At 55.9% G+C, this 27,039-nt stretch overlaps 1 protein-coding gene across 2 annotated transcripts in view; it reads right to left on the reverse strand.

Moving 5' to 3' along the window:
• Positions 1-27,039, reverse strand: part of hhatlb (hedgehog acyltransferase like, b) — a 176,516-nt gene that overhangs the window by 44,016 nt on the left and 105,461 nt on the right. For both annotated transcript variants that reach the window (XM_072508107.1, XM_072508106.1), the window contains exons 4-7: positions 18,224-18,337; positions 12,368-12,562; positions 5,998-6,207; positions 5,154-5,325 (exon numbers count right to left, since the gene is read on the reverse strand). In XM_072508107.1, coding sequence (XP_072364208.1) covers positions 5,154-5,325; positions 5,998-6,207; positions 12,368-12,562; positions 18,224-18,337 — 691 coding nt within the window. The remainder of the gene's footprint in view (positions 1-5,153; positions 5,326-5,997; positions 6,208-12,367; positions 12,563-18,223; positions 18,338-27,039) is intronic.

A 27,039-nucleotide genomic window follows, 5' to 3' on the forward strand; every position in this document is an offset into this window, starting at 1 on the left:
AGAGCGAGCCGAGAGGGAGCCGAGCGGGAAATGAGAGGGAGCCGAAAGGGAGCTGAGCGGGAGCGGAGCAGGAGCTGAGAGGGAGCCGAGAGGGAGCCGAGCGGGTGCTGAGAGGGAGCCGAGCGGGAACTGAGCGGGAGCTGAGAGGGGGCTGAGAGGGAGCTGAGAGGGAGCCGAGCGGGAACGGAGAGGGAGCGGAGCGGGAGCTGAGAGAGGGCTGAGAGGGAGCTGAGCGGGAGCTGAGAGGGAGCTGAGAGGGAGCCGTGCGGGAACGGAGAGGGAACTGAGAGGGAGCTGAGCGGTAGCCGAGAGGGAGCTGAGCGGGAGCTGAGAGGGAGCCGAGCGGGAACTGAGAGGGAGCTGAGCGGGAGCTGAGAGGGGGCTGAGCGGCAGCGGAGCGGGAACTGAGAGGGGGCTGAGCGGGAGCTGAGAGGGAGCTGAGAGGGAGCGGAGCGGGAGCCGAGAGGGAGCCGAGCGGGAGCTGAGCGGGAGCTATGCGGGGGCTGAGAGGGAACTGAGAGGGAGCCGAGCGGGAGCCGAGCGGGAGCCGAGCGGGAGCTGAGAGGGAGCCGAGCGGGAGCCGAGAGGGAGCTGAGAGGGAGCCGAGCGGGAACCGAGCGGGAACTGAGCGGGAGCAGAGAGGGAGTCGAGGGGGAACTGAGAGGGAAATGAGAGGGAGCTGAGCGGGAGCCGTGCAGGAGCTGAGCGGGAGCTGAGCGGGAGCCGAGAGGGAGCCGAGAGGGAGCCGAGAGGGAGCCGAGAGGGAGCTGAGAGGGAGCTGAGCTGGAGCTGAGCGGGAGCTGAGAGGGAGCAGAGAGGGAGCCGAGCGGGAACTGTGAGGGAGCTGAGCGGGAGCCGTGCAGGAGCTGAGAGGGAGCTGAGCGGGAACTGTGAGGGAGCTGAGCGGGAGCCGTGCAGGAGCTGAGAGGGAGCTGAGCGGGAGCAGAGAGGGAGCCGAGCGGGAGCTGAGAGGGAGCCGAGCGGGAACTGAGCGGGAGCTGAGAGGGAGCTGAGCGGGAGCAGAGAGGGAGCCGAGCGGGAACTGAGCGGGAGCTGAGAGGGAGCTGAGCGGGAGCAGAGAGGGAGCCGAGCGGGAACTGAGCGGGAGCTGAGAGGGAGCTGAGAGGGAGCAGAGAGGGAGCCGAGCGGGAGCTGAGCGGGAGCAGAGCGGGAGCAGAGAGGGAGCAGAGAGGGAGCAGAGAGGGAACCGAGCGGGAACTGAGAGGGAACTGTGAGGGAGCTGAGCGGGAGCCGTGCAGGAGCTGAGAGGGAGCTGAGAGGGAGCTGAGCGGGAGCTGAGAGGGAGCTGAGCTGGAGCTGAGCGGGAGCCGTGCGGGAGCTAAGCGAGAGCCGAGCGGGAACTGAGAGGGAGCCGAGCGTGAGCCGAGCGGAAGCTGAGCGGGAACCGAGCGGGAGCCGAGAGGGAGCCGAGAGGGAGCCGAGCGGGAGCCGAGCGGGAGCCGAGAGGGAGCTGAGAGGGAGCCGAGAGGGAGCTGAGAGCGAGCTGAGAGGGAACTGAGAGGGAGCCGAGAGGGAGCTGAGAGGGAGCCGAGAGGGAGCTGAGAGCGAGCCGAGAGGGAACTGAGAGGGAGCCGAGAGGGAGCTGAGAGGGAGCCGAGAGGGAGCCGAGCGGGAAATGAGAGGGAACCGAGCGGGAGCAGAGAGGGAGTCGAGGGGGAACTGAGAGGGAAATGAGAGGGAGCTGAGCGGGAGCCGTGCAGGAGCTGAGAGGGAGCTGAGAGGGAGCCGAGAGGGAGCCGAGAGGGAGCCGAGAGGGAGCCGAGAGGGAGCCGAGAGGGAGCCGAGCGGGAGCCGAGAGGGGGCTGAGAGGGGGCTGAGAGGGAGCTGAGCTGGAGCTGAGCGGGAGCTGAGAGGGAGCAGAGAGGGAGCCGAGCGGGAACTGTGAGGGAGCTGAGCGGGAGCCGTGCAGGAGCTGAGAGGGAGCTGAGCGGGAGCCGAGAGGGAGCTGAGAGGGAGCCGAGAGGGAGCTGAGAGCGAGCTGAGAGGGAACTGAGAGGGAGCCGAGAGGGAGCTGAGAGGGAGCCGAGAGGGAGCTGAGAGCGAGCCGAGAGGGAACTGAGAGGGAGCCGAGAGGGAGCTGAGAGGGAGCCGAGAGGGAGCCGAGCGGGAAATGAGAGGGAACCGAGCGGGAGCAGAGAGGGAGTCGAGGGGGAACTGAGAGGGAAATGAGAGGGAGCTGAGCGGGAGCAGTGCAGGAGCTGAGAGGGAGCTGAGAGGGAGCCGAGAGGGAGCCGAGAGGGAGCCGAGAGGGAGCCGAGAGGGAGCCGAGAGGGAGCCGAGCGGGAGCCGAGAGGGGGCTGAGAGGGGGCTGAGAGGGAGCTGAGCTGGAGCTGAGCGGGAGCTGAGCGGGAGCAGAGAGGGAGCCGAGCGGGAACTGTGAGGGAGCTGAGCGGGAGCCGTGCAGGAGCTGAGAGGGAGCTGAGCGGGAACTGTGAGGGAGCTGAGCGGGAGCCGTGCAGGAGCTGAGAGGGAGCTGAGAGGGAGCTGAGAGGGAGCAGAGAGGGAGCCGAGCGGGAGCTGAGCGGGAGCTGAGAGGGAGCTGAGAGGGAGCGGAGAGGGAGCCGAGCGGGAGCCGAGCGGGAGCTGAGAGGGAGCAGAGAGGGAGCAGAGAGGGAGCCGAGCGGGAGCCGAGCGGGAGCTGAGCGGGAGCTGAGCGGGAGCAGAGCGGGAGCAGAGAGGGAGCAGAGAGGGAGCCGAGCGGGAACTGAGAGGGAACTGTGAGGGAGCTGAGCGGGAGCCGTGCAGGAGCCGAGAGGGAGCCGAGAGGGAGCCGAGGGGGAGCCGATCGGGAACTGTGAGGGAGCTGAGCGGGAGCCGTGCAGGAGCTGAGAGGGAGCTGAGCGGGAACTGTGAGGGAGCTGAGCGGGAGCCGTGCAGGAGCTGAGAGGGAGCAGAGAGGGAGCCGAGCGGGAACTGAGAGGGAACTGTGAGGGAGCTGAGCGGGAGCCGTGCAGGAGCTGAGAGGGAGCTGAGAGGGAGCTGAGCGGGAGCTGAGAGGGAGCTGAGCTGGAGCTGAGCGGGAGCCGTGCGGGAGCTAAGCGAGAGCCGAGCGGGAACTGAGAGGGAGCCGAGCGTGAGCCGAGCGGAAGCCGAGCGGGAACCGAGCGGGAGCTGAGAGGGAGCCGAGCGGAAGCTGAGCGGGAGCCGAGCGGGAAGTGAGCGGAAGCTGAGAGGGAGCTGAGAGGGAGCCGAGCGGGAGATGAGCGGGAGCCGAGCGGGAACTGAGAGGGAGCCGAGAGGGAGCCGAGCGGGAGCCGAGAGGGAGCCGAGCGGGAGCCGAGCGGGAGCCGAGCGGGACCTGAGAGGGAGTTGAGAGGTAGCCGAGCGGGAGCTGAGAGGGAGCCGAGCGGGAGATGAGCGGGAGCCGAGCGGGAGCTGAGAGGGAGCCGAGCGGGAGCCGAGAGGGAGCCGAGAGGGAGCCGAGCGGGAGCTGAGAGGGAGCTGAGCGGGAGCCGAGAGGGAGCCGAGAGGGAGCCGAGCGGGAGCTGAGAGGGAGCTGAGTGGAGCCGAGAGGGAGCCGAGAGGGTGCTGAGCGGGTGCTGAGCGGGTGCCGAGAGGGAGCCGAGCGGGAGCTGAGAGGGAGCCGAGAGGGAGCTGAGAGGGAGCTGAGTGGGAGCTGAGAGGGAGCTGAGAGGGAGCTGAGCGGGAGCCGAGCGGGAGATGAGCGGGAGCCGAGAGGGAACTGAGAGGGAGCCGAGAGGGAGCCGAGCGGGAGCCGAGAGGGAGCCGAGCGGGAGCCGAGCGGGAGCCGAGCGGGAGCTGAGAGGGAGTTGAGAGGGAGCCGAGCGGGAGCTGAGAGGGAGCCGAGCGGGAGATGAGCGAGAGCTGAGCGGGAGCTGAGAGGGAGCCGAGCGGGAGATGAGCGGGAGCCGAGAGGGAGCCGAGAGGGAGCTGAGTGGGAGCCGAGAGGGAGCCGAGAGGGAGCTGAGAGGGTGCTGAGCGGGTGCTGAGCGGGTGCTGAGAGCTGAGAGGGAGCTGAGCGGGAGCGGAGAGGGAGCGGAGAGGGAGCGGAGAGGGAGCTGAGCGGGAGCTGAGAGGGAGCTGAGCGGGAGCCGAGAGGGAGCTGAGAGGGAGCTGAGCGGGAGCTGAGCGGGAGCTGAGCGGGAGCTGAGAGGGAGCGGAGAGGGAGCGGAGAGGGAGCGGAGAGGGAGCTGAGCGGGAGCTGAGAGGGAGCTGAGAGGGAGCTGAGCGGGAGCTGAGCGGGAGCTGAGCGTGAGCTGAGAGGGAGCGGAGAGGGAGCGGAGAGGGAGCGGAGAGGGAGCGGAGAGGGAGCGGAGAGGGAGCTGAGCGGGAGCTGAGCGGGAGCCGAGAGGGAACTGAGAGGGAGCTGAGAGGGAGCTGAGCGGGAGCTGAGCGGGAGCTGAGCGGGAGCTGAGCGGGAGCTGAGAGGGAGCGGAGAGCTGAGAGGGAGCTGAGAGGGAGCTGAGAGGGAGCTGAGAGGGAGCTGAGCGGGAGCTGAGAGGGAGCTGAGCGGGTGCTGAGAGCTGAGAGGGAGCTGAGAGCTGAGAGGGAGCTGAGCGGGAGCTGAGAGGGTGCTGAGAGGGTGCTGAGAGGGAGCTGAGAGGGAGCTGAGAGCTGAGAGGGAGCTGAGCGGGAGCTGAGAGGGAGCTGAGAGGGAGCTGAGAGGGAGCTGAGCGGGAGCTGAGAGGGAGCTGAGCGGGTGCTGAGCGGGAGCTGAGCGGGAGCTGAGCTGAGAGCTGAGAGGGAGCTGAGAGGGAGCTGAGAGCTGAGAGGGAGCTGAGAGGGAGCTGAGAGCTGAGATGGAGCTGAGCGGGAGCTGAGAGCTGAGAGGGAGCTGAGCGGGAGCTGAGAGGGTGCCGAGCGGGAGCTGAGTGGGAGCTCAGCGGGTGCTGAGCGGGAGCTGAGAGCTGAGAGGGAGCTAAGAGGGAGCCGAGGACGTTGTAGAAGGATGTGGAGTGAGACCAAAGCAACAAAAGGCCACACAGCAATTTGAAATAGAACGGGGGGGATGTCAGATCCATGTGGTTGGGTGGGGGGTGAGGGGGTGGGGGGAGACAGAGTCCGAGATAATGGTGGAGCAGGGTGGAGGTTTCGGTGTGGAGCTCCGATGGGGGTTGAGGTTTTTGGAGACTAAAGCGATGGAGAAATGGATGGTCAATCTGGTGACTTACCCAATGCCCAGTCGGAAAGATCTGCCGCCAACTCCAGATCTGAAGGGATGGTCAGAATGTAGAGGTAATGGAAGAAGACATCAACCAAGATTATTACAGCGAGGTGCACTAAAGCACATTTCCTGATGTTCCACATCTCGTTCTCTTTCCGAACGAACTTTGGTTGGTTTACCTGTGGGATATTAGGGCTGAGCGTAAGTGAGTCTTGGGGAACAGGAAAAGCTCATTAGGAAGTCGACCAGCCCAAACCCAGGCGATAAATCTCAACCTGCATAAATGTTACCTCCAATTCCTGTGCACAACCTTTTCATTGCACTGCGCAGCTCCCTTAACATTCCCTTAAAGTGACTGCTGCTTGCGCATGGCCCATATTTTCTCTCACATGACACATTCTTGATTGCAGGGCAGGCGTGCACCTGCGTAGCTTACAGGGATTGTTGTTCAAGGCCCACCAGAGACCTGCGCACGCAAGCTAGAGTGACCCTCCGATGCTGTAGTGAATGAGTGCTACACGGCCAGAAATGCCTCCTTTGATAGGAGAGATTAAACAGACCTTCCTTCTCAGGTGGCTGAAAAAGATCCCATGGCACTGTTTCGAGTAACAGAAGGAAAGCCCTCCCCCAGTGTCATGGCCAATATTTATACTGTTAACACCGCAAACCTCCCCCCAATTATTACATCATGGCTGCTTGCCAAAAGCAGGGAGGAGTGTAAATCCCACCCTAAATTCCTAAAGTCCTTCACTGGTTGCAAAGCACTTTGGGATATTCCAAGGTTAGAAAAGACGCCGTATAAAAATGTCAATCTTTCTTTGGGCCCCACTGTGCTCTGTTCCGAAGCTTACCTGAGCGTAGAACTGATCAAAAGTCATAACAGGTCCAAAGAAGAAAAAAGGGAGGTAGAAGTTGTATATCAGTAGATCCAGGATCGAGTAGTTTCCGTCTTTCCTCTCAGCATTCTCCAAGGCAAAGCTCATACATCTCATGATGGTGAAGCCGCTTCCTCCATAAAACAGGACATCTTGGAGCTGGAAGGTGCCCGTCACAAACCCAGTCTAGGACCAGATAAGAGTTCAGACAGGGCAGGTTCAGCTATGTCAAACTGGAGCATAAAAACATAGAAAACAGGAGCAGGAGGAGGCCATTCGGCCCTTCAAGCCTGCTCCGCCATTCATTATGATCATGGTTGATCTTCCAACTCAATAGCCCAATCCCGCTTTCTCCCCATAACCTTTGATCCCTTTCACCCCAAGTGCTGTATCTAACTGCTCCTTGAAAACATATAGGGGCGGATTCTCCGCACCCCAACGCCAAAATCGCGTCCGGCGCCGGGGCGGAGAATCCAGTTTCACGCATGGAATCGGGACCGGTTCCTCGATTCTCCGGCCCCCCCCGAAAAGCGCCTTACTCGAGGAGTACGCCGTGCTGCGTATCCACCACCTGCGGCCATTGCTGGAGACCAGCCCCGCTATTCTCCGCCCCCGGCCAGCCGAAGTCCCGACGGTGTATTTCTAATGTGGTCCCAGCCGTTCAGGAAACACGCGGGGTGGCTGCGGACTCTGTCCGGGGCAGCCATGGTCCGGGGCAGGCCGATCGGAGGGCTGGGGGGGAGGGGGGGGGGGCCTCACACAGGAGCGGGCATTTATTGTGCGGGCAGTCCGGAGGGCTTGGCGGGGGGGGGGGGGGGGGGGGGGCCTCACACGGGAGCGGGCATTTATTGTGCGGGCAGTCCGGAGGGCTTGGCGGGGGGGGGGGGGGGCCTCATACGGGACCGGGCCTTTATTGTGCGGGCGGTCGGGCGCACGGCCGATCGGGGGCACTACTTCCGCGGTCCAGGTCCGCCATAGAGCACGGCATGGCCGTTGGAGGCCGCCGCTGTGCGCATGCGTGGCCTCTGACCCGGAATTGCTGGGGGAGTTGTGGGGTGGGGGGGGTGCGTATCTGCTGCTGAAGCTGCGAGCTCCACGACAGCTCCCTGCTAGACCCCTGCAGGACTGTGAATATGTGGCCTTTTGACACCAGTTTTTCTGGAGTAAAAGATCACAGTTTTCACGATGGCATGGGGCATAGTCCCTGAAACAGAGAATCCAGCCCATAATGTTTTGGCCTCAACTACTTCCTGTGGTAACAAATTCCACAGGCTCACCACTCTCTGGGTGAAGGAATGTCTCCTCATCTCTGTCCTAAATGGTCTACCCGGTATCCTCAGACTGTGACCCCTGGTTCTGGACACACCCACCAGTGGGAACACCCTTCCTGCATCTACCCTGTCAAGTCCTGTTAGAATTTTATAGGTTTCTCTGAGATCCCCCCTTACTTCTTCTGCACTCCAGCGAATACAATCCTAACTGATTCAATCTCTCCTCAGACGTCATACCTACCATCTCAGGAATCGTTCTGGTAAACCTTCGCTGCACTCCCTCTGTAGCAAGAACATCCTTCCTCAGATAAGGAGACCAAAACTGCACACAATATTCCAGGTGTGGCCTCACCAAGGCCCTGTATAATTGCAGCAAGACATCCCCTGCTCCTGTACTCTAATCCTCTCGCAATGGAGGCCAACATACCATTTGCCTTCTTTACTGCCTGCTGTACCAGCATGCTTACCCTCAGTGACTGGTGCACGAGGAGACCCTCCCACCCAACTTGGTACCATCTGCAAATTTGATGATATTACATTTTGTCCCCTCATCTAAATCATTCATATATATTGTGAATAACTAGGGTCCAAGCACTGATCCCTGCGACAGCCCACTAGTCACTGCCTGTCAATCTGAAAAGACCCGTTCATTTCTATTCTTTGTTTCCTGTCTGCCAACCTGTTTTCTAACAATCTCAATACACTACCCCCAATTCGATTCACTTTAATTTTACACGCTAATCTTTTATGCGGGACTTTATCGAAAGGCTTCTGAAAGTCCAAATAAACCACATCCACTGGCTGCCACTCACCAACTCTGCTCATTACATCCTTGAACAAGTCCAGTAGATCGGTCAAGCATGATTTCCCCCTCATCAATCCATGCTGACTCTGTCCGATCCTGCCACTGTTTTCCAAGTGCTCTGCTATAAAATCTTTGATAATGGATTCTTGAATTTTCCCCTCTACCGACATCAGGGGCGGAATTCTCCCTCCCCCCCCCCCCCCCCCACCCCCCCACCCCCACGCCGGGTGGGAGAATCGTCGGGGCGCGTGCGTGTCCCGTCACGCCGCCCCGGCGCGATTCTCCCCCCCCCCCCCCCCCAAACTGGCGCGGCGAGAATCGCAGCTGGCCGCTGGGAGAATCGCCACTCGCCCGTTGCAAACGGCGATTCTCCGGCCCGGATGGGCCGAGCGGCCTGCCTAATACGACGGGTTCCCGCCGGCGCCGTCCACACCTGGTCGCTGCCGGCGGGAACAGCGTGGGAACACTGGGGGGGGGGCGGTCTGTGGGGGTTCCTGCACTAGGGGGGGCCTCAAATGGGGTCTGGCCCGCGATCGGTGCCCACCGATCGGCGGACCGGCCTCTCTGAAGGAGGACCTCCTTTCCTCCGCCGCCCTGCAAGATCCATCCGACATCTTCTTGCGGGGGGGCTTCGGGGAGGACGGCAACCGTGCATGCGTGGGTGACGTCATTTACACGGCGCCGGCCGCGTCATTTATGCGGCGCCGCTTTTACGCGGCACCAAGGCCCGGCGCGCGTAAATGACGCGACTCCTCTCCTAGCCCCCCGGGGGCGGGAGAATAGGGGGCTGGGAGCGGCCTCCGACGCCGGAGTGAAACACTCCGGTTTTCACTCCGGCGTCGGCACTTAGACTCCCGATGGGAGAATTGCGCTCCAGGTTTATTGGTCTATAATTCCCTGTTTTCTCTCTGCTTCCCCTTTTTAAATAGTGGAGTGACATTAGCTACCCTGGAACTGTCCCAGAGTCTAATGAATCCTGGAAGGTGACCACCAATGCATCCACTATTTCTAGAGCCACCTCCTTCAGTACCCTGGGATGTAGATTATCAGTCCCTGGGGGTTTATCAGCCTTCAATCCCATCAATCCTTCAGTTCCTCCCTCTCACCAGACCCTGCATTCCCCGACATTTCTGGTATCTTATTTTATCTTCATTTGTGAAGACAGAACCAAAGTATGTGTTTGGTTGGTCAGCCATTTCTTTGTTCCCCATTATAAACTCTCCTGTCTCTGATTGTCAGGGTCATTTGTCTTCACCAATCTTTTTGTCTTTATATACCTATAGAAACTTTTACAGTCAGTTTTTATGTTGTCCGCAAGATTACTCTCGTACTCCAGTTTCCCCTTCTTAATCAATCCCTTGGCCCCTTGACTGCATTCTAAACTGCTCCCAATGCTGTTTTTCTGGGCTAATTGGTATGCTTCTTCCTTGGATCAAATACTATCTCTAATTTCCCTTGTAAGCCACGGAGTGGCCACCTTTCCCGGTTTCAACTTTGCGCCAGGCAAGAATAAATAATTGTCTGCCGTTCCCCCAGGCGCACCTTGAATGTTTGAACGCGTTAGGACTGCTTCCTAAGGAAAGGGGCGAACAAATCGTCTTGACAGGGTGGACGTGGAGAGGATGTTTCCTCTTGGGGGAGAATCTAGAACTCGGGGTCACTGTTTAAAAATGAGGGGGTCGCCCGTTTAACATGGAGAGGAGCTGAAATGTCTTCACCCAGAGGATTGAGTCTCTCTGGAACTCTCTTCCTGAAAAGGTGACGGAGGCAGAGATTTTGAATATCTTTTAGGCAAAGGTGGCTATCTCAGGAAATATATGTGGACATTGGAGGCAGTCCAGGGAAGGTTCACGAGGTCGACCCGGGTAGGGAGGGATTTTCTTACGAGGAGAGGTTGAGTAGGTCGGGCCTGTGCTCATTGAAGTTTAGAAGAATGAGAGTCGGCCTTATTGAGACATATCGGATTCTCAGGGGGTTTGACAGGGTAGATGCTGAGAGGTTGTTTCCCCTTGTGGGAGAGTCTAGCACCAGACGGAATAATCTCAGAGTAAGGGGTCTCCCAATTAAGACAGAGATGAGGAGAACCCCCCCCCCCGGGTCGGAGAATCGCCGGGGGCTGGCGTGAATCCCGCCCCTGCCGAATTCTCTGGCACCGGATATTCGGCGGGGTCGGGAATCGCGCCATGGCGGAGGCGGAAGAGACTCTCTCCACTGCGCATGCGCGAGAATGCCGTCAGCGGCCGCTAACTCTTCCGCGCATGCGCCGCCCGGAGATGTCATTCCCGTGCCAGCTGGCGGGGAACCAAAGGCCTTTTCCGCCATCTGGCGGGGCGGAAATTTGTCCGGCGCGGGCCTAGCCCCTGAAGGTTGGGGTTCGGCCCCCCAAGATGCGGAGCATTCCGCACCTTTGGGGCGGCGCGATGCCCGACTGATTTGCGCCATTTTGGGCGCCAGTCAGCGGACATCGCGCCGATACCGAAGAATTTCGGCCCAGGTTAATATCAGATCAGCCGTATTCTTATTCGATGGCGGAAGAGGTTCGAGGGGCTGAATGGCCTCCTGCTCCTTGTTCATATGTTCGGTTGGCAGCTCTAGTCAGCCCCAGCCCATTGGCCTGAGGCAGCCCTGCAGGACTCATCATAACAAGAGTCAAAATGGACTTCATTCCCACTGGTCTTTTTGTTTTGGGATCATGCAGTCAGGGAGAAACCTATTCCGAATGCGGCAGGTGAGCTTGTTGGGAATTGCAGAGATAGGCAGCGAGGCAGGTGGTTTGGCCACATAAATCAGGAGGGCTTTGTCTTAATAATCCCGCAGCACTAAATCTCACCACAGGAGAAACAATCGGGAACTGGCGTTTGTGCCATATTAGGAACGCCAGAGGGCAAACAAACTGCTATTAATGTGGGACACTGCGTCATCAGACATTAGAATGAGGACAATTGGCACAACAACAATGCTGTTGGACAAGTAATCCAAATCCCAGGACTAATGCTCCCCGGATGAGAGTTCGAATCCCGCAGAAGTAGCTGGGGGAATTTAAATTCAATTGCGAGATCAGGAATTCAATGCTGATCTCATCAATAATCGTGAAACTACCTAGATTGCTGTAAAAATCCATCCGGTTCACTAATCGTTGGTCTCTCAAGGAATCAAAGGACATGGGGAACGTTCAGGAAAGTGAAATTAAAGCCAATAATCAGCCATGATCCTATTGGATGCCAGGGCAGGCTCGGTGGGATGAGTGGTCCGATCCGGTTTCTATATCGGAGGTCCTCCAGGGGAGGAAATCTGCCATCTTCACCGGGTCTGGCCTACCTGTGATTCCAGACACAAGGCAAAGTGGTTGGCTTTTATCTGGCCGGACATTGCCTAGCAAACCAGTCAGTTGTAGCCGACAGCACTGTAGGGATGAGCAATAAATGCTGGCTAAGAATAAAGCTAAATTGTGACCAATCATCACTGCTTGACAACAGGAAGGCTGCAATCAAAATCTTTGGTTGGAGCAAACATCTGCCCTGCATATTGTTACAGATCCACCTTGACTTGGAAATACATCGGCCGTTCCTTTACTGTTGCTGGGTCAAAATCCTGGGACGCCCTCCCTAACAGCACCGACACCACATGGACTGCAGAGGTTCAAGAAGGCAGGCTCACCACCATCTTCTCAAGGGCAATTCGGGATGGGCAATAAACGTTGGCCAAGCCACTGAGACTCCCAGCCCACGAAAGGATTAAAAATAAGGGTGAACTTATATTCTATGGAGTGAGGTGGTGATTTTACTGAATCAGTCTGAGGAGGCTTGACAGGATAGCTCAGGAGAGGCTGAAATATCTTGAACTAGTGGGTCACAGTCCTAGAATAAGGTATAGGCCATTTGGGGCTGAAATGAGGATTATCTTCACTCGGGAGGGTTGTGATTCTTTGGAATTCTGTGCACCAGAGAGTAGCTTGCTGGGCCATTTCAGGGGGCAGCAAAGAGTCAACCACATTGTTGTTGGTCTAGAGTCACATGTAGGCCAGATGGGGTCGGGGCAGCCGATTTCCTTCCCTAAAAGGATTTAGTGATGGGTTTTTACGACAATGGGCAATGGTTTCATGGTCATCATTGGACTGTTAATCCCAGATTTTTATTCATCTGCCAAGGTGGGATTTGAACCCAGGTCCCAAGAGCACTACCCTGGGTCGCTGTGTTACTTGTCGAGTGACAACACAGCTATGCCACTGCCTCCCCTGGTCTATTCCTGCTCCTGATTCTCATGTCCTTACCTGCCAAGAGCTCACAGGCTCTATTTTGAATGTTGCTAAGTTGCAGAGTCCGGCCACAAAACACAGCCACTTCTGTTTAGCCAGGGCAACGCTGTAGAGTAGAATGCAGTGGGCCAGGATTAAGACGAGGTATGAGGTGCCCATTGTAGCCAGGACTGCAAGTATCCCGTAAGTCATAAAATATAAGGATCTGTGCTGTGAAAGAGCGGACATCGGTAATATAGTAAATATTCACAATCATTTTTTCAAAAACACGCATTATCCATTGAATTACAACCACACGTAAGGAATGAACAGACGGACACTGGAGACTCTTGGGTCAAGGTCCTTGTGTGCGAGGTTCCGACACTGTGCCCACAGCACTTGAAGAATCAACACTGACTGCAAAGCTCAATCCTACATGGGGCTGGAGAGGGAGCATTCACACCTCACAGGGGGCTTCATTATCTGGGTCGTATTCTGGGCACAGGTACGCTAGGCTCAATGGCCTCCTTCTGTGCTCTATCGTTCTACAAAGTGCCTCAGAATTTTCTATCCTTTCCTTTTATAATTCCCACTCAGACAGGCCTGGCCTACAACTATTTTTCAATGGACGGGAGCTGATTTCTCACCCAATTCTTTTGACAAACTTCAGAATCTGGGTGTTAACAACTTTCATTTAGCCTATCAATCACCCTGTGACTACACAAAATCTGGGAGACTACAGAGTTTATAAAAGCTTTTAAATCTCAGATCTTTCTCTACAATAATGCGGTGGGAAAATGGTAAACAAAATTCTTGAAATTCTTGACCTTGGATTCATGGCTTTGGGAGGCTGGGGGCAGAATCAAAATTCAGTTGCCCCAATTTGTGGGACATTTGCAGCCGTTCAGATCAAGGTCAACGAGACACAAAATGGCCACCTCTTTGGCATGATTTGGGGGCGTGCCCTGGTCTCTGCTTCTCCATCCTGCCAGTGCGGTCTGGACACAGCAGGTGGCGCCACAACGTGGTTTGCCAGTCACATGATACAAGCAACCTGCTCGTTTATAAAAGCAGGGGTGCCTCTTCAAGGAAAGGTGGGGAAAAAAGCCACAGTGGAAAACCAGAACCATTACAGTGCAGAGGAAGCTCTCCAAACGAACAGTCCACCAGGGACCAATCCCCTGCTTTCCCTCTGGAAACCCTACACATTTGTCTTTTTCAGATAGCAGTCTAATTGCCTTTTGAATGCCTTGATTGAACCGACGTCCTGGGGTGGGGACTTAAACTGGAAGGTTCTGACTCTGAGGCAGGGGACCCACTCCGCCACAAGACCTCCTACTCTTTCCAATGCCTTCACATTTTTCTTAAAGCGCGCCACACGAAACTGGACACAATACACCAGCTGAGGTTCAACTAGTGTCTCGTACAAGTTAGGATAACCTCCTTGTTCTTGCACTCCATGCCCCTATTGATGAAGCCAAGGTGCCGTATGCTTTGTTAACTGCTCTCCTAAAATGCCCTGCCACCTTCAATGGCTCATGGAGCACAGAAGGATCCAGATTGATGGGTGTAGCGCTGGCAGTAAGTGGTGCAGGTGAGCAGGAAGAGAGGCACCATGACCTTATGGGGGAGGGGGGGGGGGGCGCGGTGGGAGACCCCTCATGGATCACTCTGAGAAGGGAGTGGGAGCAGGAGGCAGGAAGGTCGCTCCGAGTTAATAAAATAAAATGCTGTGGATACTGGACGTAGACCAGGTCATCACGTGGCGACGCGGTCACATGGAGCGTCTCGGGGTGTGGACCTTGGCAGGAATGCCCAGGACCTCGGACAGAGGAATAATAATAATCTTTATTGTCACGAGTAGGCTTACATTAACACTGCAATGAGGTTACTGTGAAAAGCCCCTAGTCTAGGCTGCACGGTGGCGCAGTGGTTAGCACTGCTGCCTCACGGCACTGAGGACAAAATCATCTGCCATTTCTGCTGCTAATCTCGCAGTTTTAACTCTCTGCTCTTCCACATGAGTTCTCACTACATCAGGAATTGAAATTTTAAACTCCTCCAAATGTCCAATTTCTCTGAGAGCTTCATACGTTTGGTCTATTTTCAAAGCCCTTATCTACCTATCAAAAGTATTCTGTTGCTTTCAAACTCCAGGTATTTTTGACCAGGTTCTTTCCTTAAATTTCTAAACCTTTGTCTGTAGGCTTCAGGCACTAGTTCATATGCACCTAAGATGGATTTTTTCTCCTCCTCATGCGTCCCAGATACCTCCTCTGATAGTGATGCAAACACTTCACTAGCCCCCCACCAGCTTTGTTTAAATCAGTAATACCCACATGTCCGGTGGCCATTTCATTTGTTTAGCCATCTTCTCAAATGAAATGAAAAAAGCTTCTACCTCCTTCTCATCAAACCTTGGCAATGCTTGGACATATTTAAATAGATCCCCACCAAGCCTTCGACTATGACGCTCTTTCTCTTTATTCTCATCACTATCCTACAACTGTACATTTCCCTTTACATCTGCCAATTTTAACTGATTGTCATGTTCCATGGCCATTTTCTGAAGTTCAAACTCTCTCTCTTTTTCTTTTCCCCTGATCTGTACCTCCCTTTCTCTTTCTTTTTGTTCTGTTAGGGCTATTCTTTCTTTGTTTCTTTCTTCGCTCTCCTTTTCTTTGTCCCTCATTGCGTATTCAAGCTGATTTAATTCTTTCTCATGATCCAGTTGTTTAATCTGTAACTGAATTTTTGCTAGTTGTAATGAGTCAGACTGTATCTCAGGCAATTTTAAATGCTCAGCTAGCGCCATAAGTACCTCTTCTTTTCGCATGCTGTCAGGTAACGTTAACGGCAATGTTTTTTGCCAAATCTAAAAGCCTTTTTCTTAAGTCTCTGTTCGTAAGGTACTGCGTGTAACTTTTCCACCCCCAAAAACGTCCGAGCTTCTGAAAGAGCCATTGTCCACAACACACTCCCTACTTAAACTGATATACCCCACCCGAAAAGCAACCACAAATATGCTCACCCCTCACTGTCTTTAAGTTCACAAAGCCACCCAATAGATAGATTTTTACCCCTCTTGAGCCCCCAATTTATTACGGGTCAGGGTTTAGAGAACCCCAAAGTGTATCATGGAGTTCACCTGACCCATAACTTTGAATAGATTTTGGTTATGGGGAGCACAAGTGCCCACTTTACAGGTGTGATGCAACAGAGAACTAAAAGTATTTTTAAACAAAAACAATGTTTATTCTATGAATCCAGTTAATATTTTTAAACACACACAGTAACATCTTTGCAACTATCAACTCAAATACTGCCCCCAAAGAATACAGCACTCTGTAAATAACCCTTAATCTTTCCTTGCAACATCCATAAGACAAATACCCTCTTCAACACAGACATCAGGGGCGAAATTCTCCGGAAACGGCGCGATTCCGCCGACTGGCGCCCAAAACGGCGCAAATCAGTCGGGCATCGCGCCGCCCCAAAGGTGCGGAATGCTCCGCATCTTTGGGGGCCGAGCCCCAACCTTAAGGGGCTAGGCCCGCGCTGGACGAATTTCCGCCCCGCCAGCTGGCGGAAAAGGCCTTTGGTGCCCCGCCAGCTGGTGTGGAAATGACATCTCCGGGCGGCGCATGCGCGGGAGCGTCAGCGGCCGCTGACGGCATTCCCATGCATGCGCAGTGGAGGAAGTCTCTTCCGCCTCCGCCATGGTGGAGACCGTGGCGAACGCGGAAGGGAAAGAGTGCCCCCACGGAACAGGCCCGCCCACGGATCGGTGGGCCCCGATCGCGGGCCAGGCCACCGTGGGGGCACCCCCCGGGGCCAGATCGCCCCGTGCCCCCCCCAGGACCCCGGAGCCCGCCCGCTCCGCCTTGTCCCGCCGATAAAGTAGGTGGTTTAATCTACGCCGGCGGGACAGGCATTTTAGCGGCGGGACTTCGGCCCGTCCGGGCCGGAGAATCGCGGAGGGGGGCCCGCCAACCGGCGCGGCGCGATTCCCGCCCCCGCCAAATATCCGGTGGTGGAGAATTCGGCAACCGGCGGGGGCGGGATTCATGCCAGCCCCCGGCGATTCTCCGACCCGGCGGGAGGGTCAGAGAATCTCGCCCCTGGTTTAAATTCTCTACTGACACTTTTCCACATTGTATTTCATCTGCCACTTCTTTGCCCACTTTCCTAGCTTGTCCAAATCCTTCTGCAGCCCCCTTGCTTCCTCAATACTACCTGTCCCTCTACAGATCTTTATATCAAATGAAAACTTAGCAAAAGTGTCTTCAGTTCCTTCTTCCAGATCATTAATGTATATTGTGAAATGTTGTGGTCCCAGCACAGACTCCTGAGTCACACCACTAGTTACCGACTGCCAACCTGAAAAAGACCCCTTTATCCCCACTCTTTGCCTTCTGCCAGTCAGCCAATCCTCTATCCATACTAGTACCTTGCCCCTAACACCATGGGCTCTTGACTTATATAGTAGCCTCCTGTACAACACCTAGTCAATGGCCTTCTGGAAATCTAAATAAATCACGTCCACTGGTTCTCCTTTGTCTAACTTTCTTGTTACCTCCACAAAGAACGCTAACAGATTTGTCAGACGTGACCTCCCCTTGACGAAGCCATGCTGACTCAGTCCTATTTTATCATGCACTTCCAAGTGCTCTGCAATTTCATCTTTTTTTAAATATAAATTTAGCGTACCCAATTCATTTTTTTCAATTAAGGGACAATTTAGCATGGCCAATCCACCTACCCTGCACATCTTTGAGTTGTGGGGGCGAAACCCACGCAAACACGGGGAGAAAGTGCAAACTCCACACGGACTGTGACCCAGAGCCGGGATCGAACCTAGGACCTCGGTGCCGTGAGGCTGCAGTGTTACTCACTGCGCCACCGTGCTGTCCTCGCAATCTCATCTTTAATAATCGATTCTAAAATCTTGCCAATGACCAAAGTCAGGCGAACCGGTCTATAATTTCCTGTCTTCTGCCTCCCTCTGTTCTTAAACAGCGGTGTTACTTTAGCCATTCTTCAGTCCTCTGGGACCCTCCCTGCCTCCAGAGATTCCTGAAAGATCACCATCAATGCCTCCACAATCTCCTCAGCTATCTCTGTCAGAACCCTGGGGTGTAGTCCATCTGGTTCAGGTGATTTATCCACCTTCAGACCTTTCAGTTTCCCCAGAACCTTCTCCTTAGTCATGGCCACTGCACTCACCTCTGCCCCCTGATTCGCCTGGAGCTCTGGCATCCCACTGGTGTCTTCCACCGTGAAGACTGATGCGAAGTATCTATTCAGTTCCTCTGCCATTTCTTTGTTTCCTATTATTACTTCTCCAGCGATGTTTTCCAGTGGTCCAATGTCTATTTTTGCCTCTCTCTTACCTTTTATGTATTGAAAAAAACTCTTCCTATCTTGTTTTATATTGCTAGCTAGCTTGCAGTCATATTACATCTTCTCCCCCCCCAATATTGCTTTTTTAGTTGTCCTCTGCTCGCTTTTAAACACTTCCCAATCCTCCGCCTTCCCACTGATCCTCGCCACATTGTATGCTTTTCCTTTTATGCTTTTCCTGACCTCCCTTGTCGCCATGGTTGCCTCCCTGAGCTGTTTCCTCCAGCACTGTGGGTGGCCCTGCACCTCAGGGACTGCAGCTCTTCACGAAGGCAGCTCACCACCGCCTTCTCGAGGGCAATTAAGGATGGGCAATAAGTGTTGACCTTGCCAGCGATGTCCACATCCCATGAACAAATAACAAGAAAGTCCAGGTAAGCTCCAGAACGGACCTAGAAATCCTGCCTCCTCAGTATTAACCACCTTCCAAAAAAACAAATAGAAATTATTCGAACAGATAACTCAAACAGAATGGGAACTTGTACCCACCTGAGGTGCCGCCATGGAAACGGCTTTGCCGAATAGAACGTGACCAGATAAGGCAAAAAGAATGTAGTTTCGGAACTTGGTGAACCACATAACCCATTCAAAATCAGCGACGTCCTGGAAAGCAAAACACACGGAGATCAATAACCCGCTCAGTGTTCACAGTGCCAGCCATGGTGCAGTGATCAGCATTCAGAGTTAGGAGGATCCAAGTCTTACATACGTTGATAAAGGCCACTCAGCCCAATGGTCGGTACTATTTCTTTCACTCTCATGTACTTAACTAGCTTCCCCATTAATACCTCCATGCTCTGCGCCTTAACTAGACTCCTTGTGGCAGCAAGCTCCATATTCTCATCACTCTCGGGGTCGGATGACCAGGTCGCTCTTCACTGACACCAGGACACCCTGATTAAATTACCCGTGTTGAAGCAAGTTCCACAATAATCGATCAGAACTCTACCGTATAACGTTCAAATTATAAGACCATAAGACATAGGAGCAGAATTAGGCCACTCGGCCCATCGGGTCTGCTCCGCCATTCAATCATGGCTGATATTTTCTCATTCCCATTCTCTTGCCTTCTCGCCGTAACCCCTTATTAATCAAGAACCGATCTATCTCTGTCTTAAAGACACACTAGGGGCTGTTTAGCACTGGGCTAAATCGCTGGCTTTTAAAGCAGACCAAGCAGGCCAGCAGCACGGTTCAATTCCCGTACCAGCCTCCACGAACAGGCGCCGGAATGTGGTGACTAGGGGCTTTTCACAGTAACTTCAGTTGAGGCCTACTTGTGACAATAAGCGATTTTCATTTCATTTCACTCAGGGTCAAGTTTGCTGAACCGCTGATATAAAAAGGCATTGCGTTATTATAATATTGATAACTCTGAAATACAGCTATATTACTACTCTCTGGTAGTGTCAGTACTGCCTGCGCACTATTCGGTTTCTTTTAGACTGTACTTCAGGTTTCATGAGATTTGTTTGAGGCTCTGTTTGTTCAGCTGTTTGCTGTAGAATGCAGTACATTCCAGGGCAACATGGCCTTCATCGTACACAGTCTGAGGCTGATGATTTTTCAAACTATTTCCATTACTGAAAGATAGGTTCAACAGGAGTTAAAGTAAAAACCCGGGTTTATCAAAGGCAGTGGATGTCAGGAGGCAGAAAGTACGGGACAATTTACTACTTTTTAAAGAGGATGTCAGAACACCTGAAATAGGGCCTCAACACCGGACAGTCCCTTAATAGGGTCCCTGACCAGCCTATCACTGACCCCCCCTGTCACTGACCCCCGTATCACTGACCCCCCCATCACTGACCCCCCCATCACTGACCCCCCCATCACTGACCCCCCCATCACTGACCCCCCCAATCACTGACCCCCCCAATCACTGACCCCCCTATCACTGACGATCCAATCACTGACCCCCCTATCACTGACCATCCTGTCACTGACCCCCCTATCACTGACCCCCCTAACACTGACCATCCTATCACTGACCCCCCTATCACTGACGATCCTATCACTGACCCCCCAATCACTGACCCCCCTATCACTGACGATCCTATCACTGACCCCCCAATCACTGACCCCCCTATCACTGACCCCCCCATCACTGACCCCCCCATCACTGACCCCCCTATCACTGACCCCCCTATCACTGACCCCCCCTATCACTGACCCCCCCTATCACTGACCCCCCCATCACTGACCCCCCCATCACTGACCCCCCCGATCACTGACCCCCCTATCACTGACCCCCCTATCACTGACCCCCCTATCACTGACCCCCCTATCACTGACCCCCCATCACTGACCCCCCCATCACTGACCCCCCCATCACTGACCCCCCTTATCACTGACCCCCCTATCACTGACCCCCCCTATCACTGACCCCCCTATCACTGACCCCCCCATCACTGACCCCCCCGATCACTGACCCCCCTATCACTGACGCCCCTATCACTGACCCCCCTATCACTGACCCCCCTATCACTGACCCCCCCTATCACTCACGCCTCCTATCACTGACCATCCTATCACTGACCCCCCCTATCAATGACCCCCCTATCACTGACCCCCCCATCACTGACCCCCCCGATCACTGACCCCCCTATCACTGACGCCCCTATCACTGACCCCCCTATCACTGACCCCCCTATCACTGACCCCCCCTATCACTCACGCCTCCTATCACTGACCATCCTATCACTGACCCCCCCTATCAATGACCCCCCTATCACTGACCCCCCCATCACTGACCCCCCCGATCACTGACCCCCCTATCACTGACCCCCCCTATCACTGACCCCCCCTATCACTCACCCCCCCATCACTGACCCCCCCGATCACTGACCCCCCTATCACTGACCCCCCTATCACTGACCCCCCCTATCACTCACCCCTCCTATCACTGACCATCCTATCACTGACCATCCTATCACTGACCCCCCTATCACTGACCCCCCTATCACTGACCCCCCCAATCACTGACCATCCTATCACTGACCATCCTATCACTGACACCCCCCTATCACTGACCCCCCCTATCACTGACCCCCCCTATCACTGACCCCCCCTATCACTGACCCCCCCTATCACTGACCATCCTGTCACTGACCCCCCTATCACTGACCCCCCTAACACTGACCATCCTATCACTGACCCCCCAATCACTGACCCCCCTATCACTGACCCCCCCTATCACTGACCCCCCTATCACTGACGATCCTATCACTGACCCCCCAATCACTGACCCCCCCTATCACTGACCCCCCCTATCACTGACGATCCTATCACTGACCCCCCCTATCACTGACGCCCCCTATCACTGACCCCCCTATCACTGACGATCCTATCACTGACCCCCCCTATCACTGACCCCCCCTATCACTGACCCCCCTATCACTGACGATCCTATCACTGACCCCCCAATCACTGACCCCCCTATCACTGACCCCCCTATCACTGACGATCCTATCACTGACCCCCCAATCACTGACCCCCCCTATCACTGACCCCCCTATCACTGACGATCCTATCACTGACCCCCCCTATCACTGACGCCCCCTATCACTGACCATCCTATCACTGACCTCCCTATCACTGACGATCCTATCACTGACCCCCCTATCACTGACCCCCCTATCACTGACCCCCCTAACACTGACCATCCTATCACTGACCCCACCTATCACTGACCCCCCCTATCACTGACCCCCCCTATCACTGACCATCCTATCACTGACCTCCCTATCACTGACCTCCCTATCACTGACGATCCTATCACTGACCCCCCTATCACTGACCCCCCTATCACTGACCCCCCCTATCACTGACCATCCTATCACTGACCTCCCTATCACTGACGATCCTATCACTGACCCCCCAATCACTGACCCCCCTATCACTGACCCCCCCTATCACTGACCCCCCCTATCACTGACCCCCCCTATCACTGACGATCCAATCACTGACCCCCCTATCACTGACCCCCCTATCACTGACCCCCCCTATCACTGACGATCCAATCACTGACCCCCCTATCACTGACCCCCCCCTATCACTGACCCCCCCCCTATCACTGACCCCCCCCCTATCACTGACCCCCCCCCTATCACTGACCCCCCCCCTATCACTGACCCCCCCTATCACTGACCCCCCCCCTATCACTGACCCCCCCCCTATCACTGACCCCCCCCTATCACTGACCCCCCTCCTATCACTGACCCCCCTCCTATCACTGACCCCCCTCCTATCACTGACCCCCCCCTATCACTGACCATCCTATCACTGACCATCCTATCACTGACCCCCCCAATCACTGACCATCCTATCACTGACCATCCTATCACTGACCCCCCCTATCACTGACCCCCCCTATCACTGACCCCCCCTATCACTGACCCCCCCTATCACTGACCCCCCCTATCACTGACCATCCTGTCACTGACCCCCCATCACTGACCCCCCTAACACTGACCATCCTATCACTGACCCCCCAATCACTGACCCCCCTATCACTGACCCCCCCAATCACTGACCCCCCTATCACTGACGATCCTATCACTGACCCCCCAATCACTGACCCCCCTATCACTGACCCCCCCTATCACTGACCCCCCCTATGACTGACCCCCCCTATCACTGACCCCCCCTATCACTTACCATCCTATCACTGACCTCCCTATCACTGACGATCCTATCACTGACCCCCCTATCACTGACCCCCCTAACACTGACCATCCTATCACTGACCTCCCTATCACTGACGATCCTATCACTGACCCCCCAATCACTGACCCCCCTATCACTGACCCCCCTTATCACTGACCCCCCTATCACTGACCGTCCTATCACTGACCGTCCTATCACTGACCCCCCTATCACTGACGCCCCCAATCACTGACCCCCCCTATCACTGACCCCCCCTATCACTGACCATCCTATCACTGACCATCCTATCACTGACCCCCCCCTATCACTGACCCCCCCTATCACTGACCCCCCCTATCACTGACCCCCCTATCACTGACCATCCTGTCACTGACCCCCCTATCACTGACCCCCCTAACACTGACGATCCTATCACTGACCCCCCAATCACTGACCCCCCTATCACTGACCCCCCCAATCACTGACCATCCTATCACTGACCATCCTATCACTGACCCCCCCCCTATCACTGACCCCCCCTATCACTGACCCCCCCTATAACTGACCCCCCTATCACTGACCATCCTGTCACTGACCCCCCTATCACTGACCCCCCTAACACTGACGATCCTATCACTGACCCCCCAATCACTGACCCCCCTATCACTGACCCCCCCATCACTGACCCCCCTATCACTGACCATCCTGTCACTGACCCCCCTAACACTGACCATCCTATCACTGACCCCCCTATCACTGACCCCCCCTATCACTGACCCCCCTATCACTGACGATCCAATCACTGACCCCCCTATCACTGACCCCCCCTATCACTGACCCCCCTATCACTGACCCCCCCTATTACTGACCCCCCCTATCACTGACCCCCCTAACACTGACCATCCTATCACTGACCCCCCTATCACTGAACCCCCTATCACTGACCCCCCCTATCACTCACGCCTCCTATCACTGACCATCCTATCACTGACCCCCCCTATCAATGACCCCCCTATCACTGACCCCCCCATCACTGACCCCCCCGATCACTGACCCCCCTATCACTGACCCCCCCTATCACTGACCCCCCCTATCACTCACCCCCCCATCACTGACCCCCCCGATCACTGACCCCCCTATCACTGACCCCCCTATCACTGACCCCCCCTATCACTCACCCCTCCTATCACTGACCATCCTATCACTGACCATCCTATCACTGACCCCCCTATCACTGACCCCCCTATCACTGACCCCCCCAATCACTGACCATCCTATCACTGACCATCCTATCACTGACACCCCCCTATCACTGACCCCCCCTATCACTGACCCCCCCTATCACTGACCCCCCCTATCACTGACCCCCCCTATCACTGACCATCCTGTCACTGACCCCCCTATCACTGACCCCCCTAACACTGACCATCCTATCACTGACCCCCCAATCACTGACCCCCCTATCACTGACCCCCCCTATCACTGACCCCCCTATCACTGACGATCCTATCACTGACCCCCCAATCACTGACCCCCCCTATCACTGACCCCCCCTATCACTGACGATCCTATCACTGACCCCCCCTATCACTGACGCCCCCTATCACTGACCCCCCTATCACTGACGATCCTATCACTGACCCCCCCTATCACTGACCCCCCTATCACTGACCCCCCTATCACTGACGATCCTATCACTGACCCCCCAATCACTGACCCCCCCTATCACTGACCCCCCTATCACTGACGATCCTATCACTGACCCCCCAATCACTGACCCCCCCTATCACTGACCCCCCTATCACTGACGATCCTATCACTGACCCCCCCTATCACTGACGCCCCCTATCACTGACCATCCTATCACTGACCTCCCTATCACTGACGATCCTATCACTGACCCCCCTATCACTGACCCCCCTAACACTGACCATCCTATCACTGACCCCACCTATCACTGACCCCCCCTATCACTGACCCCCCCTATCACTGACCATCCTATCACTGACCTCCCTATCACTGACCTCCCTATCACTGACGATCCTATCACTGACCCCCCTATCACTGACCCCCCTATCACTGACCCCCCCTATCACTGACCATCCTATCACTGACCTCCCTATCACTGACGATCCTATCACTGACCCCCCAATCACTGACCCCCCTATCACTGACCCCCCCTATCACTGACCCCCCCTATCACTGACCCCCCTATCACTGACGATCCAATCACTGACCCCCCTATCACTGACCCCCCCTATCACTGACCCCCCTATCACTGACACCCCCTATCACTGACCCCCCCTATCACTGACCCCCCTAACACTGACCATCCTATCACTGACCATCCTATCACTGACCCCCCTAACACTGACCATCCTATCACTGACCATCCTATCACTGACCCCCCTATCACTGACCATCCTATCACTGACGATCCAATCACTGACCCCCCTATCACTGACCCCCCTATCACTGACCCCCCCCTATCACTGACCCCCCCCTATCACTGACCCCCCCCCTATCACTGACCCCCCCCTATCACTGACCCCCCCCTATCACTGACCCCCCCCTATCACTGACCCCCCCCATCACTGACCCCCCCCTATCACTGACCCCCCTCCTATCAGTGACCCCCCTCCTATCACTGACCCCCCCTATCACTGACCCCCCCCCATCACTGACCCCCCCCCTATCACTGACCCCCCCTATCACTGACCCCCCCCTATCACTGACCCCCCCTATCACTGACCCCCCCAATCACTGACCCCCCCCTATCACTGACCCCCCCCTATCACTGACCCCCCCTATCACTGACCCCCCCTATCAGTGACCATCCTATCACTGACCATCCTATCACTGACCCCCCCCTATCACTGACCCGCCTATCACTGACCCCCCCTATCACTGACCATCCTATCACTGTCCCTCCTATCACTGACCCCCCCTATCACTGACCATCCTATCACTGACCCCCCCAATCACTGACCATCCTATCACTGACCATCCTATCACTGACCCCCCCTATCACTGACCCCCCCTATCACTGACCCCCCCTATCACTGACCCCCCCTATCACTGTCCCTCCTATCACTGACCCCCCCTATCACTGACCCCCCCTATCACTGACCCCCCTATCACTGACCATCCTATCACTGACCATCCTATCACTGACCCCCCCAATCACTGACCATCCTATCACTGACCATCCTATCACTGACCCCCCCCCTATCACTGACCCCCCCTATCACTGACCCCCCCTATCACTGACCCCCCCTATCACTGACCCCCCCTATCACTGACCATCCTGTCACTGACCCCCCTATCACTGACCCCCCTAACACTGACCATCCTATCACTGACCCCCCAATCACTGACCCCCCTATCACTGACCCCCCCAATCACTGACCCCCCTATCACTGACCCCCCTATCACTGACCCCCCCTATCACTGACCCCCCCTATCACTGACCCCCCCTATCACTGACCCCCCAATCACTGACCCCCCTATCACTGACCCCCCCTATCACTGACCCCCCCTATCACTGACCCCCCCTATCACTGACCCCCCCATCACTGACCATCCTATCACTGACCTCCCTATCACTGACGATCCTATCACTGACCCCCCTATCACTGACCCCCCTAACACTGACCATCCTATCACTGACCGTCCTATCACTGACCGTCCTATCACTGACCCCCCTATCACTGACGCCCCCAATCACTGACCCCCCCTATCACTGACCCCCCCTATCACTGACCATCCTATCACTGACCATCCTATCACTGACCCCCCCCCTATCACTGACCCCCCCTATCACTGACCCCCCCTATCACTGACCCCCCTATCACTGACCATCCTGTCACTGACCCCCCTATCACTGACCCCCCTAACACTGACGATCCTATCACTGACCCCCCAATCACTGACCCCCCTATCACTGACCCCCCCAATCACTGACCATCCTATCACTGACCATCCTATCACTGACCCCCCCCCTATCACTGACCCCCCCTATCACTGACCCCCCCTATAACTGACCCCCCTATCACTGACCCCCCTATCACTGACCATCCTGTCACTGACCCCCCTATCACTGACCCCCCTAACACTGACGATCCTATCACTGACCCCCCAATCACTGACCCCCCTATCACTGACCCCCCCTATCACTGACCCCCCTATCACTGACCATCCTGTCACTGACCCCCCTAACACTGACCATCCTATCACTGACCCCCCTATCACTGACCCCCCCTATCACTGACCCCCCTATCACTGACGATCCAATCACTGACCCCCCTATCACTGACCCCCCCTATCACTGACCCCCTATCACTGACCCCCCCTATCACTGACCCCCCCTATCACTGAGCCCCCTAACACTGACCATCCTATCACTGACCCCCCTATCACTGACCATCCTATCACTGACGATCCAATCACTGACGATCCAATCACTGACCCCCCTATCACTGACCCCCCCTATCACTGACCCCCCCCTATCACTGACCCCCCCCTATCACTGACCACCCCCCTATCACTGACCCCCCCCCTATCACTGACCCCCCCCCTATCACTGACCCCCCCCTATCACTGACCCCCCCCCTATCACTGACCCCCCCCCTATCACTGACCCCCCCCTATCACTGACC

Source organism: Scyliorhinus torazame, chromosome 6, assembly GCF_047496885.1.
Source record: "Scyliorhinus torazame isolate Kashiwa2021f chromosome 6, sScyTor2.1, whole genome shotgun sequence".
NCBI lineage: Eukaryota > Metazoa > Chordata > Chondrichthyes > Carcharhiniformes > Scyliorhinidae > Scyliorhinus > Scyliorhinus torazame.